The sequence below is a fragment of the Salvelinus sp. IW2-2015 genome, linkage group LG14, assembly GCF_002910315.2.
Source record: "Salvelinus sp. IW2-2015 linkage group LG14, ASM291031v2, whole genome shotgun sequence".
Classification (NCBI taxonomy): domain Eukaryota; kingdom Metazoa; phylum Chordata; class Actinopteri; order Salmoniformes; family Salmonidae; genus Salvelinus; species Salvelinus sp. IW2-2015.
The window spans coordinates 53,372,043-53,388,760 of NC_036854.1; the positions used below are offsets into that span (position 1 = coordinate 53,372,043).

Here is a 16,718-nt window from a genome sequence, read left to right on the forward strand (position 1 = left end):
TATTACCCTCTCAATTCCTCTTCTCTTCTGCTCTTTCCCTCCACTTTTGAGKTTTTTAAATATAGAGATACTCTAACAACCGTTTGTTTCTCCTAGACATTTAAGACCTCTCAAACTCAAGTCTCTATTTATCCCTGTCTTTCTTTCCCGTTCCTCTCTCTCTCGCTCTGTTTTCCCTGTAAGGCAAATGTCTCTCTCCCCCATCTCTGTTCAGGAATGTAATAAGACGGGTTCCTTTTGTTCAGGATATTGTGTCTGTCTCCCTGGGTTTAAATTGCTCTCGGAAAGGCCATTCAGAGGCCACCACACTAACACTGTTGTCTTTGTGAGAGGGCCAGATGTTGACTTCTCCCCCGAGGATTCCATGTCTGCCTATTTTTTCTTCTCTTTTTCTTTAGCCCACTCTCATCCCCCTTCAACCATCCACTGCCACCACTTGTACCCCTTTTACTGGTCAGTGTGCAAGACAGAGAGAGTGGGAGAGAGAGAGGGAGTGAGAGTGACAGAGAGAAATCAGGGGAGAATGCATGCTCACTAGATACTGTATAATGCTTTACTGGAGTTGTAAAGACATGGCATTTGAAACAACCCAATCCCCTCACCTCCCTCTCCCCTTTCCCTCCCCTCCTCCCACCCCCCTAAGCCTCAGATTGGAAGTTGCCACGGCAGCACATCTGTCAGCAGGAGCCCCATGTGATTTGAAGTGACAGGGTTTTATTTGAAAACGCCTGTTCAGATCGGACACTGAGACTCACAAGTCTCCCATTTATTCCTCAGAGTACTAAATACAAATGGAAGAAAAGGAAATGGAGAGAGAGAATATGAAACRATGGGAACGGTAGAGAGAAAGAGGGAAAATGAGTGGTAAAAACAATGATGGATGAATCAATAGAATCCAAATCCAGATTGACCTGTGATTGACCTCTGTTAGTTTCCTCTCTCAGCACATTAACAATGACCACATCCACGGGGAGAAGAAGGAGTTCGTGTGTCGCTGGGAMGAGTGTTCACGGGAGAAGAAACCCTTCAAGGCCCAGTACATGCTGGTGGTCCACATGCGCAGGCACACCGGGGAGAAACCACACCGATGCACCGTAAGCACACTCCCACAACACTAGAGTCCTGCAAAATGTAAGGCCAGCCCTCCCTGAAATCAGAAATAACTTCCTCCTTTAGTAAATCCATTAGCTKYTCCTCTCTGTCACTCGCTCCCTGCTCACAGCTTGCTCTGCACGCGCTCTGCTCATGGCGCTCTGTGAGTATCCATAGAAATGGCTCGACTTGGGCTGCTCTGCTCAATGATGAGACAGTTACTTTTCACTCTAGACTCCGAAAAAACTCAAGGAACATGATTATTTTCTGTGAAATAATCTCTCCTGTGTTATTGTGATGAGGTTGAAGCCATGTTATGATCCTACTCAGATTTGACTGTACTGCACAGCAGAGCACGGTGATCAATTTAGTGATACCCGAGCCCTGCCCGTACCCTAGTTATTGAAAATGATGAAAAAACAGGCCCTACCCGGGCCCTAACCTGATGTTTAATGTTAGGGCCCGTCGGGCTCGGGTCGGGTAGTGGAGCTTAGATATAGGAATACATAAAGAGATAGTCGTTGTTAAATGGTTGTGATGATGGTGCATCCTTACATTTAATCAACAATCGGTCACATTACTGCATAGGTCAGTAATATTTTGAGGGTAATTGTTGTCTGCCAGGATGACGCAGAGCTGTGTTTGATGTGTGTGTTCTTCTTCTCCTCCTTCTTCTTCTTCTGTGCAGTTTGAGGGCTGTCCCAAGGCCTACTCTCGCCTGGAGAACCTGAAGACCCACCTGCGCTCCCACACGGGAGAAAAGCCGTACGTCTGTGAACACGAGGGCTGCAACAAGGCCTTCTCCAACGCCTCAGACAGAGCCAAGCACCAGAACCGCACACACTCCAACGAGGTACAAACACACATGTTCACTCACTCACGTGCACACACACATACAGTACATGTATGCACTCACGCAAATGCAGGGAAACATACGCGTGTGCACAAACACAAACACAGCTCAGCGACAGGTAATTTACCTATAACACTGACTGTCCATTGCTGGAGGCCTTTAGCGGCAGGTAGCCTAGCGGTTAAGAACGTTGGGACAGTAACCGAAAGGTCTCTCGTTAGAATCCCTGAGCTGACTAGGTGAAAAATCCGTCAATGTGCCCTTGAGCAAGGCACTTAACCCTAATTACTGCTGTAAATCGCTCTGGATTAAAGCGTCTGCTAAATGACTAAAATGTACAAATTTTGAAACAGAAGCACCCCCATCTCCTCTCCTTAAATAGAACAGTGTACTAATATAATGTTCTATACTAACAAAAGAATACAATATATTGTATTTCTATGTTCCAGAAACCCTACGTGTGTAAGATCCCGGGCTGCACCAAGCGCTACACAGACCCCAGCTCCCTACGCAAGCACGTCAAGACCGTGCACGGGCCCGAGGCGCACGTTACCAAGAAGCAGCGCGGCGACACCTACCCACGACCCCCTCCCCAGGAGGGGGGGAATGGACAGGGCCTGTCACCAGGGCAGCTGGGAGGGTACGCAGACCGAAGGGAGTACAACCACTCTACCTCGAAACAGGACGAATGTCTGCAGGTCAAGTCCATCAAGACAGAGAAACCCATGGTGAGCCCCTCTCTGAGGTCTAACACTGCATAATGGGATAACCATAGAAATAGAATTACTGCCGCTGGTCCACCAAACACGGATCGTTGAATTGAATGGGGATGCCCATTCTAGTAATTCTATTTCTATGGAGGTAACAGCCCAGCTCTATCTGAAATGTCACCCTAGCTTCTAACAGCGCTCCATCTATTTTAACTTGAACTCTAACTGTGTCATGTACCGTGATGTTCACTTAAACCTGTGTACAGTACGTGTGTTTTGTGTGTAATCAAACCACTTACGAATAACCCTATAACGAATTCATGTTTTCTTCTGTCCAATTTTCCATGCATTACTCTTCCCTCTCTCTCTCTATGGACAGTGGGTAATCAGGTGAGATAGGTGTCCCTTCATGTTGCATTTGTAAAAAAATATATTAAAAAAACATATGTCTCTCACTCACCTTGTAATACCCATTCAGTAGCCTGTTGGCCGCTTTCCTTATCTCCTCTTTCCATGTGGCATCAGCATTTGTCTCATTAGTCATCTTTACAAAGCTGTCCATGGTCGTCGCCACTTGGGATCGAGAAATTCTCTTGATTATAATCATTTTCTTTATTTTGGAGAGTAATGTTTGCTCAAAGCAAGTTAAATGCCTTGGGGCAGAACTAACTGCATTTCCACCCATTTCCAATAATGTTTATGTGTAGAATGCCCAACAATGCCTAGGGCTCTATTGTGCAGCCAAATGCATTGGGTGGAACCGAGATGAGACTAGGCCCATTCAAACTACAAATTCTTGCTTTGCAATTTTGTATGATGGCAAAAAATGTATAATTTTTCTCTTCACTCAATTTGGGTAAATCAGAGAAAGCCCTTCCTTAGTCAGTCTCAAAATAATCCTTTGTCCACATGGTTTACAGAAGAAAAGACATTGGACAAACCCACAGCTCTAGGAGGGGAAAGATTGTCTTTGTTTAGACATATTGTAATGACAGTTGAACGCAAACCTCCGATGGTTCTGTGGCCTGTAGATTTGAAGGTGGTATTTGGTCATGATCAGACGGAATGCATTAATATGATCAATCATTGTGTTATTGTTTACTCCTGTGGAAAGCATGTCCCAGGCAGCTGCGTCACATGGTGTCATTGTGCGTTTTGATCACATGGCTCAGACCTTTAATAAAATAAAATGGTCCTTAAAGTGATACTTCGGGATTTTGGCAAGGAGGCCCTTTATCTTCTTTCCCAGAGTCAGATGAACTCGAGGATACCATTTGTATGTCTCTGCGTGGAGGAAGTTGTAAACCAGCTCTAGCTAATTGCTAACTAGCGTTAACGAAACTACCTCTCACTTCCTTCATACTGGAAACAGAGACATAAAAATCCCTTTAATGTGTCCCATAATAACTGAGCCCTCCTATTCTTCCCCTCCCGTCTTTTCTTTTCACCTCCCTCTTCCACCTGTTTTCATCTCTTACTTGATACTCGCACCCCTATTCCCCCCCCGGCAGACGTCTCAGCCAAGCCCTGGCGGTCAGTCTACATGCAGCAGTGACCAGTCCTCCATCAGCACCTATCCCAGCCGTGGAGTCCAGCTTGCTTTGAGGGGAGGGGTGGGACTAGGACTGGGTGAGGGACTGGGAGAGTACGAGGAGCTGGAGGATGAGGAGGAGAAGGTGTTGGAGGAGTTAGAAGGGGGCTGTGGGGCCCCCATCATGGACTCCACTGTGTCCACAGCCACAGCGGCTACGTTGGCGCTGCAGGCGAGGAGAAGTGTGGGCCGACCCATGAGATGGATGGAGCACATGAAGATGGAGAGGCTGAAGCAGGTGAATGGAGGAGGAGCCCCCATGCCCAGGCTGGTCCCCCTGTCACCCACACCCAAGGGACCTGCCACGCTGCCCGCCATCCTGGGGAAGGGTAAGGACCCACCATGTTCATATCCACAACCCTATCTGGGTCTTCTGAGGCTATACACAAAGAAAAATAGTGTTTCGTTACAGGGACTTACTAAGGGTGTGAGGTGTGTTTTACATGCTGTACTCCATGGGCATTCAATATCGCTATTAAACGTCCCTGGACACTGTAAAGGCGAATAGATATGTAGAATAATATTGACACTAGTATTGGGTTGTGAAAATAACTCAAAATGTCTCAGCAGATCTCAGTTTGATTACTTGGAATTTCCCCCTGGCAGATCGGACTTGACTTTTTTACGCCTGTGTATACAGGCGTAAAAAAATCTTTAAATTCTCTGTTCCACTGGAAATCACTTTCAAACCCATATCGTATCACGCCATATATCATATCAGTGATTAAAGCATGTAATAGAATTTCATGGCCAAACTGTGCCGGTTGTATTTGTGAGAAGGTTGCATCAGTCTGAGGGATCTCTCTTCACTTATATTGTGCTCATCTTTCTCTCTATCCCTGCTCTCTCTTTCTCGCCCTCTTTTTTTCTTTCCCCCCCCTCACACACCTCCACTACCCCTCCTTCTTTTTCTGTCTCCCCTCTCTCTCTCCCTCCCCTATCTTTCTCCTCCCCTCTTACTCCCTCCCTCTCTCTCACCCTCCTCAGATCCATACCTGGGCAGGTTATCCCAGCCGAAGCCTCCCCCTCGTCCCGAGCTGGGCAGCACAGAACTTACGGTGCTCAGCTTGCTCCACAGCATTGAGCGCGGTGACCGGCGGGACAGCTGTGACAGCGCCACCAGCTCGGCATACCTGAGCAGCAGCCGGCGCTCCTCGGGTATCTCGCCGTGTTTCTCGTCGCGGCGCTCCAGCCAGGCGTCCCAAAGCGAGGCAGCCAACACCCCTAGTCACCACTACCGCCACCACAACCTCAGCTCCACCGACTCCTACGACCCCATCTCTACCGACGCCTCACGCCGCTCCAGCGACGCCAGCCAGTGCGGGGGAGGTGGTGGAGGAGGAGGGGTGTTTGTGGGTGGAGGGTGGGCGGGTGTCGGGGGAGGGACCAAGGGGATGCTCAACCTCACGCCTGCGCAGCACTACTACCTGAAGGCCAAGTACGCTGCTGCCACGGGCGGCCCACCCCCMACRCCGCTGCCCAACATRGAGYGCATGAGYCTGAAGACCCGCATGGCCATGRTGGGCGAKGKCCARGAYGGMKSTGGAGGCAACYAYGCGMTGCCCCMRCTGGTCAGGYCGCGCCGCTGCAGCGACGGCAGCACCACCAACAGGTACGGGGGCCACGGTGGCTACCGAGACTACTGGCGTAGGGGCTTCTACCCCGGCGAGGGCCCAGGGAACGGCCCGGACCGGAGGGCCAGCGACCCTGTGCGGACCCACCCTCAGCAAGCACCGGAGTTCTTTGGGCTGCCCCATGTCCAGTGCTTCAGCAGCCTCAACAACATACACCCTCTGCCCCCTCTATCAGGCCTCCAGCACCCCACGGAAAAGGGCCGCAGCTTCAGTCTGCAGAACTACACGCGCTCCGACGTGAACCTACAGAGAGGGGGCCTGCTCTCCTCGCCCTGCCCCCCCAGCATCATGGAGAACACAGCCCTGGAGGCCCTGGCCATGGAGGAAGAGGGAGCCCTGCTGCTGGGGGATGAGGACATGCTGCCTGACGACATGGTGCAGTACCTCCGCTCACAGGACAAGGCAGGCTCCTACAACAACCACCTGGAGAACCAGGTGGCTGGGGACAATGGCCATCTCCCAGGGGGGGAGTTACAGGACCAGGGCCCAGGGCTGAACCAGTGCTTCCACAGCCCCCAGCAGCACCAACAGCGGCAGGGACTGGAGAGAGAGAGCCCTAGTAAAGACGGCATGCCCATCCAGTGGAATGAGGTGAGCTCAGGGAGCGCTGAGAGGTCTCCACAGAGACAGCCCCAGGCCCAGTCCCAGCAGAGGTGTAGTCGATGGGCCGCCACAGAGCAACATCAAGGTCTGGCTGCCGGTTCGCCATTAGGGAGGTTTGGGAACATGGTAGTGCAGCCGCAACAACCTTTCGCCAGAGAGTTCCAGAACCAATGCTGTGCCCAGCCAGCCCAGTCCCAACCTCCATGCGGGGTAAAGTTAGAGGTGACCACCCACTCCTGCATKGAGATGAGAGGGAATGACCACAACCCCACACACACCTTTGGCCGCCCTGACTTCTCCCAGATCACCCTGGGGCCTCTGCCCCAGGGCTACGGCCAGCAGAAGTATCATAACCAGACCCAGAACCACAGAACCTCCAGGCAGATCGGAGAAAACCTGCTCCTCAGCCGGGCCTCCATGGACAGCCTCTCCCCGGCACTCCACCACCAACTCCTGGCCGCCCCCGCCCCCCGCCTACAGCAGGCCAACAGTAGGCACCCGGCCAGACCACAGCAATACCTGAATCTCCAACCGAGCACCACCAACGGTAGCCATGTCAACCTTACCCATCAGAACATTTCCCAGCAGCAGCAGAGTCTGAGCAACCAAGGCAGCCACTGCTCCCTGGCCCGTCAGGTGTCCGGGCTGAAGCTGGAGGTTCCTGACCAGGGCTACCTGGACCAGGGCTTCAGCGACCAGGCTGTGTGCTTTGACCCGGTGGAGACCAAGGCCAAGTCCTTCCCTCCCCTAGAGGAGCAGTGTCTGCTGGAAACCATGACCGAGCAGGTGGGTCTAGGCGTGGACTCCTCGGTCCCGGCCTGCCTACTATCTCCGGGTGCCGACCAGGTGACCAGTACGGTGGACAGTGGCGTGGGCGGCTCAGCCAACGTGCTAGACGACGTGGTGACGCTGGACTTCGGCGCCATGCTGGATAATGTGGGGTTGGGCTACGACCAGCGTAGTCTGGTATCGGGGGTTATCAGCCCCTCCATCTTCCAAGGCCTGTCCAGGACCTCGTCCCGCCTCACCACTCCCCGGGCCTCCGCCACCTTCCACAGCACCGCGGGCATGGTGCCTTCCAACCTCAGCAACATGGCCATCGGGGACATGAGCTCCTTCCTCACCACCCTCGCCGAGGAGAGCAAGTTCCTGGCCATCATGCAGTAACTAACTCCGTCCTTCCTTCGCTCCATCCCTCCCTCCCCTGTCTAAAAGGAAATAAAGGAAAACCCTGATGCATGTAAAGAACTGAAAGAGGAAAAAAGATGGCAACACTTATGACAAAGCGACAAATTATCACAGTTTATTATACTTACCTAAAGTGTTTCCCGAAACAGATTTGTTGCCAAACAGATTTATTTTGTAAAAGTGTCATCCCCTCTCTTCTGAGGCAAGGGATGTGTCAAAAAAAGTATATATAGGTATATTCAATTTCTGTAATGAAGGCTATTTTTGGAAGCCCTTCCCTTTGTATTACTATATGATGGTGAGCGAGTGAGGCCTCTGATGGCATCTCTGGTCTTGTCCCTTTGAAACATTATCCTGTGTATCGTCGCTGTTTTTTTTGCTGTACACTGTTGGTATAAATGCATGTTGTATTCAAGGTCAAACACAAACACTGTCTTCATAAGTACGTAGACTAGCCCACGTGCTAAGTATCTAATCCTATTGGATGTACCATTTACCATTATGGTCCAACAATATAAATCCTTATGTCATAAGAGGGTCAAAGGTCAAATATTAGCTGAAAAGGGCCCTGGTTGTTATCTTTCTATATTTACTTGTTATAGAAAGATTCAGTATGTTACTTTTGAGAATATGTAAATGTTAGTGTTTCAGTGCTTCTACCAAGTCTTACCAAGTGGGTGTGTTTGACAGAGTATTACGATAATATTCAAAGTCTTTGAATTACAAGCACCAAAACGTAGCCCTTTAGTTCATACTCCAAATGGATTGATTTACAATGTCTGTAATGGTACTCACAGGTGTATATATAACAATGTGTTTTTTTTCCTTCTAATTTTCTTTGTGAAAATCCAATTTTTGTTTCGAGGTGCTTTCTGTAGAAAACAAGCATTTGTGGACAGTATGGGACATATACTTTTTTATACAACAGATCATCCATTAATTCTAAGCGTAGCACATGATCACTGTTTAAAAAAAAAAAGGGTACCATTTGTCTTCTGTTTTTTATCCACCATTGTATTTGACCATTTTAGAATWGTGATCCTTTTTTTGTCTGATACACATTTATAGTGGATCATCCATATTCTATTCTCCAAAAGAGTACAATACAATATGTCCTGCCACTATGGAGTGCAGTGACCCTTTCAACAGTGTTAGTATCACCTTGCAATCCCACATGACAGTGTACAGTATTTTAAATAGTTTCCTTAATCTTCAGTGACAAAGTAATGAGGTACAGAATTGTTTTGATGTTTTTTGGTACTTTTTGTCTTTTTGTAGCTGTGCGTCGATGTGTTGTTTTGTTTTGGAAGAAGTAAAAACTCATTCCCTCGTGAAAGGACCAGAGTGAATGGCCATGAGGTATGTGCCTTAATAATAAAACCTGCCTGTCGGAAAATAAAAAGATCACTGCCAATCTTCCATTGTTAATTCTGAAAAGATACACATGTTAAGTGTCTTGTGAGACCTGTAAAAATCACATAAACATTTATATTTAAAAACGGATTATCGAAAAGATTGAAATGTGTGAAATGCATTAACGTTCATTTTTGTTAATCTTTTTTTCTTTCTACTATTGCCTTTTTTTATACCTGTAAATACATTACTCTTTCTGTAGGGTTAGCTCAGATATGAGGATGAGGCAGCGGGGTCAATAAAGAAATGACTCTTAAAAGCAGGGATTCCCAGACCAGGCAGATTTGGCTCTAAGTGGTGAAGAGCCACTTTGCTCTTTTATAACTGACCACAAATGTTTGTATGGTTTTAATAAAAAAAGGAAATTATATTTCAAGTCTTCTGTCTTGCTGGTTTGGATATGTGTGCTGGTTTGGATACAATGAAACACAGACTCAGATGGATGTGAACCGATCTTCCATAGGTTACATAGATTTGTTGGWTTTAAAGTCATCAACCCACCACGACAAACAAGTAAACGAGAGAATGATCCATTAACTGCGAACGTCACTGCCAACTCTGCATAAGACAAACTGCATTACTAAGCATTAATAATAAAGTCACTGTCCTTGTAATGGGATTAAATCACTAAACAATCTCTGTCTAAACCTCAGGCTATCAGGTTGAGAGCTTCTGTACTCTCAAATCAAATCTTGTTCCAACATATTGGGTCAAAATCAATTTTATTTTATTTTAAAGAGGATAAATTAGACACACATTAAAAGGAAATGCAACTTCTGTTGGACCTCACTGGTTGTCTGTACCAACCTCCATGCACCCTCAATTCTTACACATTGAATTATGGATAATCGAATAGTCTGTGCTTTTGTTGCCCCCTTCTGATCATCAGTAAGAATTGCATTTAAATTCTACACCAACAGTCATGCACTTCAGACCACAAGCCAGTGCCTATTCACAAACATAAAAATAGATGTATTACCTTCGGGTTTGTCCAAAAATATTGTCATATCTTCTCCTCATTTGGCTTTTAAATGCATATATAAGCAAATGTAGAAATACTTTGGGTAACGCTTCATTTTAAGGGGTCCTTTATACATTCTAATTACCAGTGATGTACATAAACCCTGGATTGTGTATATATTTTTGTAGTGGGGACAGTAACATTAATCATCTACATTTGATTTGACTTTATGGACAATTTTTTAAGATATAATTTTTTATTTTTAGCTCACATAATAAAATGTAAACATACTGTATTCATGACATAACATAATAAAAAATAAAAAAACATTACTTAAAAAAGTGTCAAAAACGAGTATAGACATTAATAAATGCATTTCTATAGCTTCCAAAATGTGTTTTACAATGGCGGGGGGGTGCCAAGATGAAGGCACAGTGGTTTCAACACAGTGCCCCCTATCAGTCATTTAGTGTATATACACTACCGGTGAAACGTTTTAGAAYGCCTACTCATTAAAAGAAAAATCTTTATTTTTACTATTTTCTACATTGTAGAAGACATCAAAACTATGGGATCATGTAGTAACCAAAAAAGATTTAAAAAATGTTTTGTTCAAATAGCCACCCTTTGCCTTGATGACAGCTTTGCACACTCTTAGCATTCTCTCACCTGGAATGCTTTTCCAACCGTCTTGAAGGAGATCCCACATATGCTGAGCACTTGTTGGCTGCTTTTTGGTTGAAACCAAAAATCTCCAATTTGGACAAATTTCCACTGGTCTAATGTCAATTGCTTGTGTTTCTTGGCCCAAGCAAGTCTCTTTTTTATTATTGGTGTCCTTTAGTAATGGTTTCTTTGCAGAAATTCGACCATGGAGGCCTGATTCACAAGCATTTATTTGGGCTGCAGTTTCTGAGGCTAGTAACTCGAATGAATTTATCCTATGCAGCAGAGGTAACTTCCATTCCTGTGGCGGTCCTCTTGGGAGCCAGTTTCATCATAGCGCTTGATGGTTTTTGCGACTGCACTTGAAAAAACATTCAAAGTTCTTGAAATGTTCAGTATTGATTGACCTTCATGTCTTAAAGTAATGATGGACTGTCGATTCTCTGTTCTTGCCATAATATGGACATGTTCTTTTACCAAATAGGGCTATCTTCTGTATACCCCCTACCTTGTCACAACAACTGATTGGCTCAAATGCATTAAGAAGGAAAGAAACTCAACAAATTTACTTTTAACAAGGCACACCTGTTAATTTAAATGAATTACAGGGGACTACCTCATGAAGCTGGTTCAGAGAATGCCGAGCATGTGCAAAGCTGTCATCAAGGCAAAGGGTGGCTATTTGAAGAATCTGAAACATAAAATATATAATATAATTTTTTGAAGTCACTACATGATTCCATATGTGTTATTTCATAGTTTTTATGTCTTCACTATTATTCTACAATGTAGAAAATAGTAAAAATAAAGAAAAACCCTTGAATGAGTAGGTGTTCTAAAACTTTTGACCGGTAGTGTATAAATCATTGGTAATTACATATGTAATTACACCGTAACATGTATTGTAATTATTTTAATAATTTATGGTTACACTGCAATAACAACATTGCAGTCTGTAATTACAGGGGTGTAACAACGAATGCTTGTTATCATGCTTGTTACAAATGTTAAAAGTTTCCGATAGCATCCCAACGCACCATATTTCAGCCTGCACAAACCACGCGATAAGTGTTAGCCAACTGAAAACCGACCACCTCACTGACACAACTCTGTAATGAAGATCTGGAGTCAGATGTCTAGGCCCAAAGGCAAAAACAGGTTCACACAAATAAACACTTTAAATTGTTAAATCATTTATTTGTGTATTTGATAGTAGGTCAATTACTTTAACCATCCATTTTTTTTTTACACACATTAATAAACAGTTATGATTAAAATTGTGAGCTAGTCATTTGTGCTTGCCAAATTGTAAGCCTATTAAGCTCGGTTGAATAATGGTTTATAAATGCACTTCAAATGGTCACAAGACAAACTCTTAATCCATCAAGGAACCTTGCATGGGTTTCATAGATGTTTTCTAAAAACATGAAAACATGTTTTAAGAAAATGCTGCAAATATATTTAAATGGAATACAGTAATATCTCATTTACATAAGTATTCATTACCCCTGAGTCAATACATGTTAGAATTACCTTTCTGGGTAAGTCTCTAAGAGCTTTGCACACCTGAATTGCACAATATTTGCACATTATTCTTWAAAAAATTCTTCAAGCTCTGTCAATTTGGTTGTTGATCATTGCTAGACAGCTATTTTCAAGTCTTGCCATAGACTTTCAAGCCAATTGAAGTCAAAACTGTAACTAGGCCACTCAGGAATATTCACTGTCGTCTTGGTAAGCAACTCCAGTGTATATTTAGCCTTGTGTTTTAGGTTATTGTCCTGCTGAAAAGTGAATTTGTCCCTCATTGTTGGTTGGAAAGCAGACTGAACCAGGTTTTCCTCTAGGATTTTGTTTCTACTTTGCTCTATTCTGTTTCTTTTTATTCCCCCCAAAAACTATGGTTTTCTTCCTCTCCGGCAACTGAGTTAAGAAGTACACCTGTATCTTTGTAGTGACTGGCTGTATTGATACCAACATCCAAAGTGTAATTAATAACTTCAGCATGCTCAAAGGGATATTCAATGTCTGTTTCTTTACCTCATCTACAAATTGGTGCCCTTCTTTGAGAGGCATTGTGGAAAACCTCCCCTGGTCTTTGTGGTTGAATATGTGTTTAAATTTCACTGCTTGACTGAGGGACCTTGTATATAATTGTTTGTGTGGGGTACAGAGATGAGGTAGTCATAAAACATCATGTTAAACACTATTATTGCACACAGAGTGAGTCCAAGCAACTTATTATGTGACTTGTTAAGCATATTTTTACACCTGAACTTATTTAGGCTTGCTATAACATAGGGGTTGAATACTTTTCTAAAAACATTATTCTAATTTGACATTATGGGGTATTGTGTGTAGGCCAGTGACCCAAAATCTCAATTTAATTTATTTTAAATTCAGTCTGTAATAACAAAATGTGGAAAAAGTAAAGGGGTGTGAATACTTTCTGAAGGCATTGTATATGCCTAAACTTTAGAAACCATGATGATGATAACTAGGAGTACTGCAGTGTCTATGCTAAATTGTCATCCATTCTTCTTCTCTGCCACAGTTTCCCACAAGGTCTCAGACTCCAGGATGGGAAAATGCTTACCAGAAAGAAATAGATGAAGACAATCTTTCAAGATTAGCTAGCTGTTTATGCCAGTGGTTCTTAATCCTGGTCCTAGGGACCCAAAGGGGTGCACATTTTAGTTTGTATTCCTTTTCCCATCCATGCGCTCTCCTTCTCTCACCTGTTCCCATCGCTGGTGGACTTCAATGCACAACACATCAGCTGTATGTGACCAGGCGAGAAAACATTTCCAAGCCAAACCGCTACACCGAGCCTATATCGTTGTCACCATATTAGCTAAGGTAATGTCATAGTCAGCATAGCTAATGGAACTAACGCGTTTGTAAACGCGCTACAATCATGCAGTAACGTTACAGTGTACAGTCAGTAAGCAGTTACACCAGCGGGCCCCGGTGGCAATAAATTAGTAATACCAAAAGCTTACCTTGACTTGGAAGAGTTCCAGTGTTGTGTTGGAAAGTCATAGCCAGCTAGCTAACACAGCAACCCTCTGTTTGAGCAGGGTGCTCCAGTAGGCTAAACTAGCTAGCTGCATTTGCTAGCTAAGTAAGTGAAATTGAAAATGAAAAAAAAATGCTTCTCCTTCATTTTGGAAGAAATTAATTTGTTCCAAACTGTTAAACTATTGTCTTTCTCTTTGAGTCAACTACCCACCACATTTTATACACTGCAGTGCTAGCTAGCTGTATCTTATGCTTTCAGTACTAGAATAATTCTCTGATCCTTTGATTGGGTGGACAACATGTCAGTTCATGCTGCAAGAGCTCTGGTAGGCTGGAGGATGTCCTCCGGGAAGTTGTCATAATTATTATGTAAGTCTATGGAAGGGGGTGAGAACCATGTGCCTCCTAGATTTTGTATTGACGTCAATGTACCCAGAGGAAGACGGAAGCTAGCTGTCCTCCAGCTACACCATGGTGCTACCGTACAGAGTGCTGTTGAGGCTACTGTAGACCTTTGCGAAATAGTGTTTTAATCAGTTATTTGGTGACGCGATTATATTTAGTGTAGTTTTATCTAAAATGGATACATTTTTAAATGTTTTATAGTTAAACATTTTATGAAATTCACTGAGGACGGTCCTCTCCTTCCTCCTTTGAGGAGCCTCGACTAATAAGTTAACATTAATTACAAGTAAGTACCCCTCAAGATACACAATATTTAGCTACATAAAATGAAGTGTAACATCTAGTAATCTAATTTTACTTATGCAGATATGCCATGTACTCTGTGGTGTACTTGTGGGTTTATCCTCTCACTTGGATGGCAAGGAGGTTCAGGTTGTCATAATGGGTAACACACATTAATTATAAGTATTTTCTTTTTTATAATCTGGGATGACACCCATATGGTAGACCCCAGTCAGTGAGGTTGACCTATACTGAGTGTACAAAACATTCGAAACACCTGCTCTTTCCATGACATAGACGGACCAGGTGAAAGCTACAGTATGGTCCCTTATTGGTGTCACTTGTTAAATCCACTTCAATCAGTGTAGATGAAGGGGAGGGGACAGGTTAAAGAAGGATTTTTAAGCCATCCTGTGAAATGGAATAGTCTTGGTAGAAAATCCCTAATCTTCTCTAATACACTGAAAGTCTTGTATTTTGGCCAAAGGTTTTCCCTCTGAAGATTCTCTGTGGCTCCAGAGATCACAGGTAATGGATCATCTGTCCCCTTGTGAGACTCTCTGATTGACCTCCTCGCCATCTGCCATTTCACAATGCCCATAATTTACCCAATCCTTTAACATGGCAACTCAACCCATTAGCACCCATTTCAAGTCCTTTAGGTGCCCTTGACATAAGTAGAGCTAGGCTTCATTTTATTTCACCTTTCCCCTGGACTTCGTAAGACTTCCTAAATGCTCTCTGCCTTTTAGAAGCCAGTGACTGAACACGGCAATCACCGAGATGAAATGGAGGACTCTCAAAAGGGTACCCTTTTGGTAGCATCAGAAGACTTCAGAAAATAAAAAAAGGAGCTAAATCATTTCAACTGGACACGTGAGATGGGCTCTTTGACTTTGAAGCTCCCAGGCTGCAAATGTTTCAGACAAGAACAGTTCCCTTCAGAGACATTTCTATCCCCTTTTGACTCCGTCTCTAGCTCTAGTTTTCCTGTCTGTCTGACTGAAATGGTAGGGGTATGTCAGGGGCCAGCCTGTCAGGGCCCTGGTTGGTGCTCTCACAGTGCAAGAACTTCAATGCTAAATGGAGAGAGAAATTGGGATACCTGTCAATCTGAGTTCATATTTTCACAAGTCTCCTCTTCCTCAGTCAGCATTCAAACCTTAAGAGAAACTCAACTAGTCTTGCATAGAAAATACAATGAAGCCCTCTATCCAGTTATTGATTTTCCTTAGCCACAGCACCACAAACATCAATAATTAGAATGCAATGCTCAATACAGGAAATAGATATTTCTGTGAAATATATTCCTGTGCTGTACATTTGTATTGTGCTTGAGAAAAGAGGAGCGCCAAAACAATATTGAATATGAAATATTTTATTACTAAAAGTTGTGTTACACTGAAGGTGCTCTTTTTACATCAGCTGAAACTCAATTATTTGCGGAAATCACTATTTTTTTTCTTTCGTGAAAAAACAAACGAATCAAACATGAAAATCTTTAAAATGAAGACGATGGTAAATGGAATATACTCTCACTGGCCAGGTTATTAGGTACACCACCCCATTCACAAAAATGGATCGCGCCTATAGACAGTGAGTCATGTRGCAGTGGCTTGATACAGTGCATTCGGAAAGTATTCAGACCCCTTCCCCTTTTCCACATTTTGTTACGTTACAGCCTTATTGTAAAACGGATTAAATAAAAAATGTTCCTCACACTATACCCCATAATGACAAAGCGAAAACAGGTTTTTTAGATTTTTTTGCAATTGTATTAAAAATAAAAATACCTTATTTACATAAGTATTCAGACCCTTTGCTGTGAGACTTGAAATTGAGCTCAGGTGCATCCTGTTTCCATTGACTTTCCTTCAGATGTTTCTACAACTTAATTGCTGTAAATTAAATTGATYGAGGCACAGATCTGGGGAAAGGTACACAAAAATTTCTGCAGCATTGAAGGTCCCCAAGAACATAGAGGAACCACCAAGACTCTTCCTAGAGCTGGCCACTAGGCCAAACTGCGCAATCGGGGGAGAAGGGTTTTGGTCAGGTAGGTGACCAAACCCGATGGTCACTCTGACAGAGCTCCAGAATTCCTCTGTGGAGATGGGAGAACCTTCCAGAAGGACAACCATCTCTGCAGCACTCCACCAATCAGGTCTTTATGGTAGAGTGGCCAGACGGAAGCTACTCCTCAGTAACTCACATGACAGCCCGCTTGGAGTTTACCAAAAGGCACCTAAAGGACTCGCAGACCATGAGAAACAAGATTCTCTGGTCTGATGAAACCAAG

At 44.2% G+C, this 16,718-nt stretch overlaps 1 protein-coding gene across 3 annotated transcripts in view; it reads left to right on the plus strand.

The window, feature by feature from the left end:
• Positions 1 to 9,454, plus strand: part of LOC111973216 (transcriptional activator GLI3) — a 183,134-nt gene extending 173,680 nt beyond the window's left edge. For all 3 annotated transcript variants that reach the window (XM_024000506.1, XM_070446741.1, XM_070446740.1), the window contains exons 11-15: positions 945 to 1,094; positions 1,781 to 1,945; positions 2,395 to 2,673; positions 4,167 to 4,575; positions 5,234 to 9,454. In XM_024000506.1, coding sequence (XP_023856274.1) covers positions 945 to 1,094; positions 1,781 to 1,945; positions 2,395 to 2,673; positions 4,167 to 4,575; positions 5,234 to 7,650 — 3,420 coding nt within the window. In that variant the 3' untranslated portion in view covers positions 7,651 to 9,454. The remainder of the gene's footprint in view (positions 1 to 944; positions 1,095 to 1,780; positions 1,946 to 2,394; positions 2,674 to 4,166; positions 4,576 to 5,233) is intronic.
• The last annotated feature ends 7,264 nt before the right edge of the window (positions 9,455 to 16,718 follow it).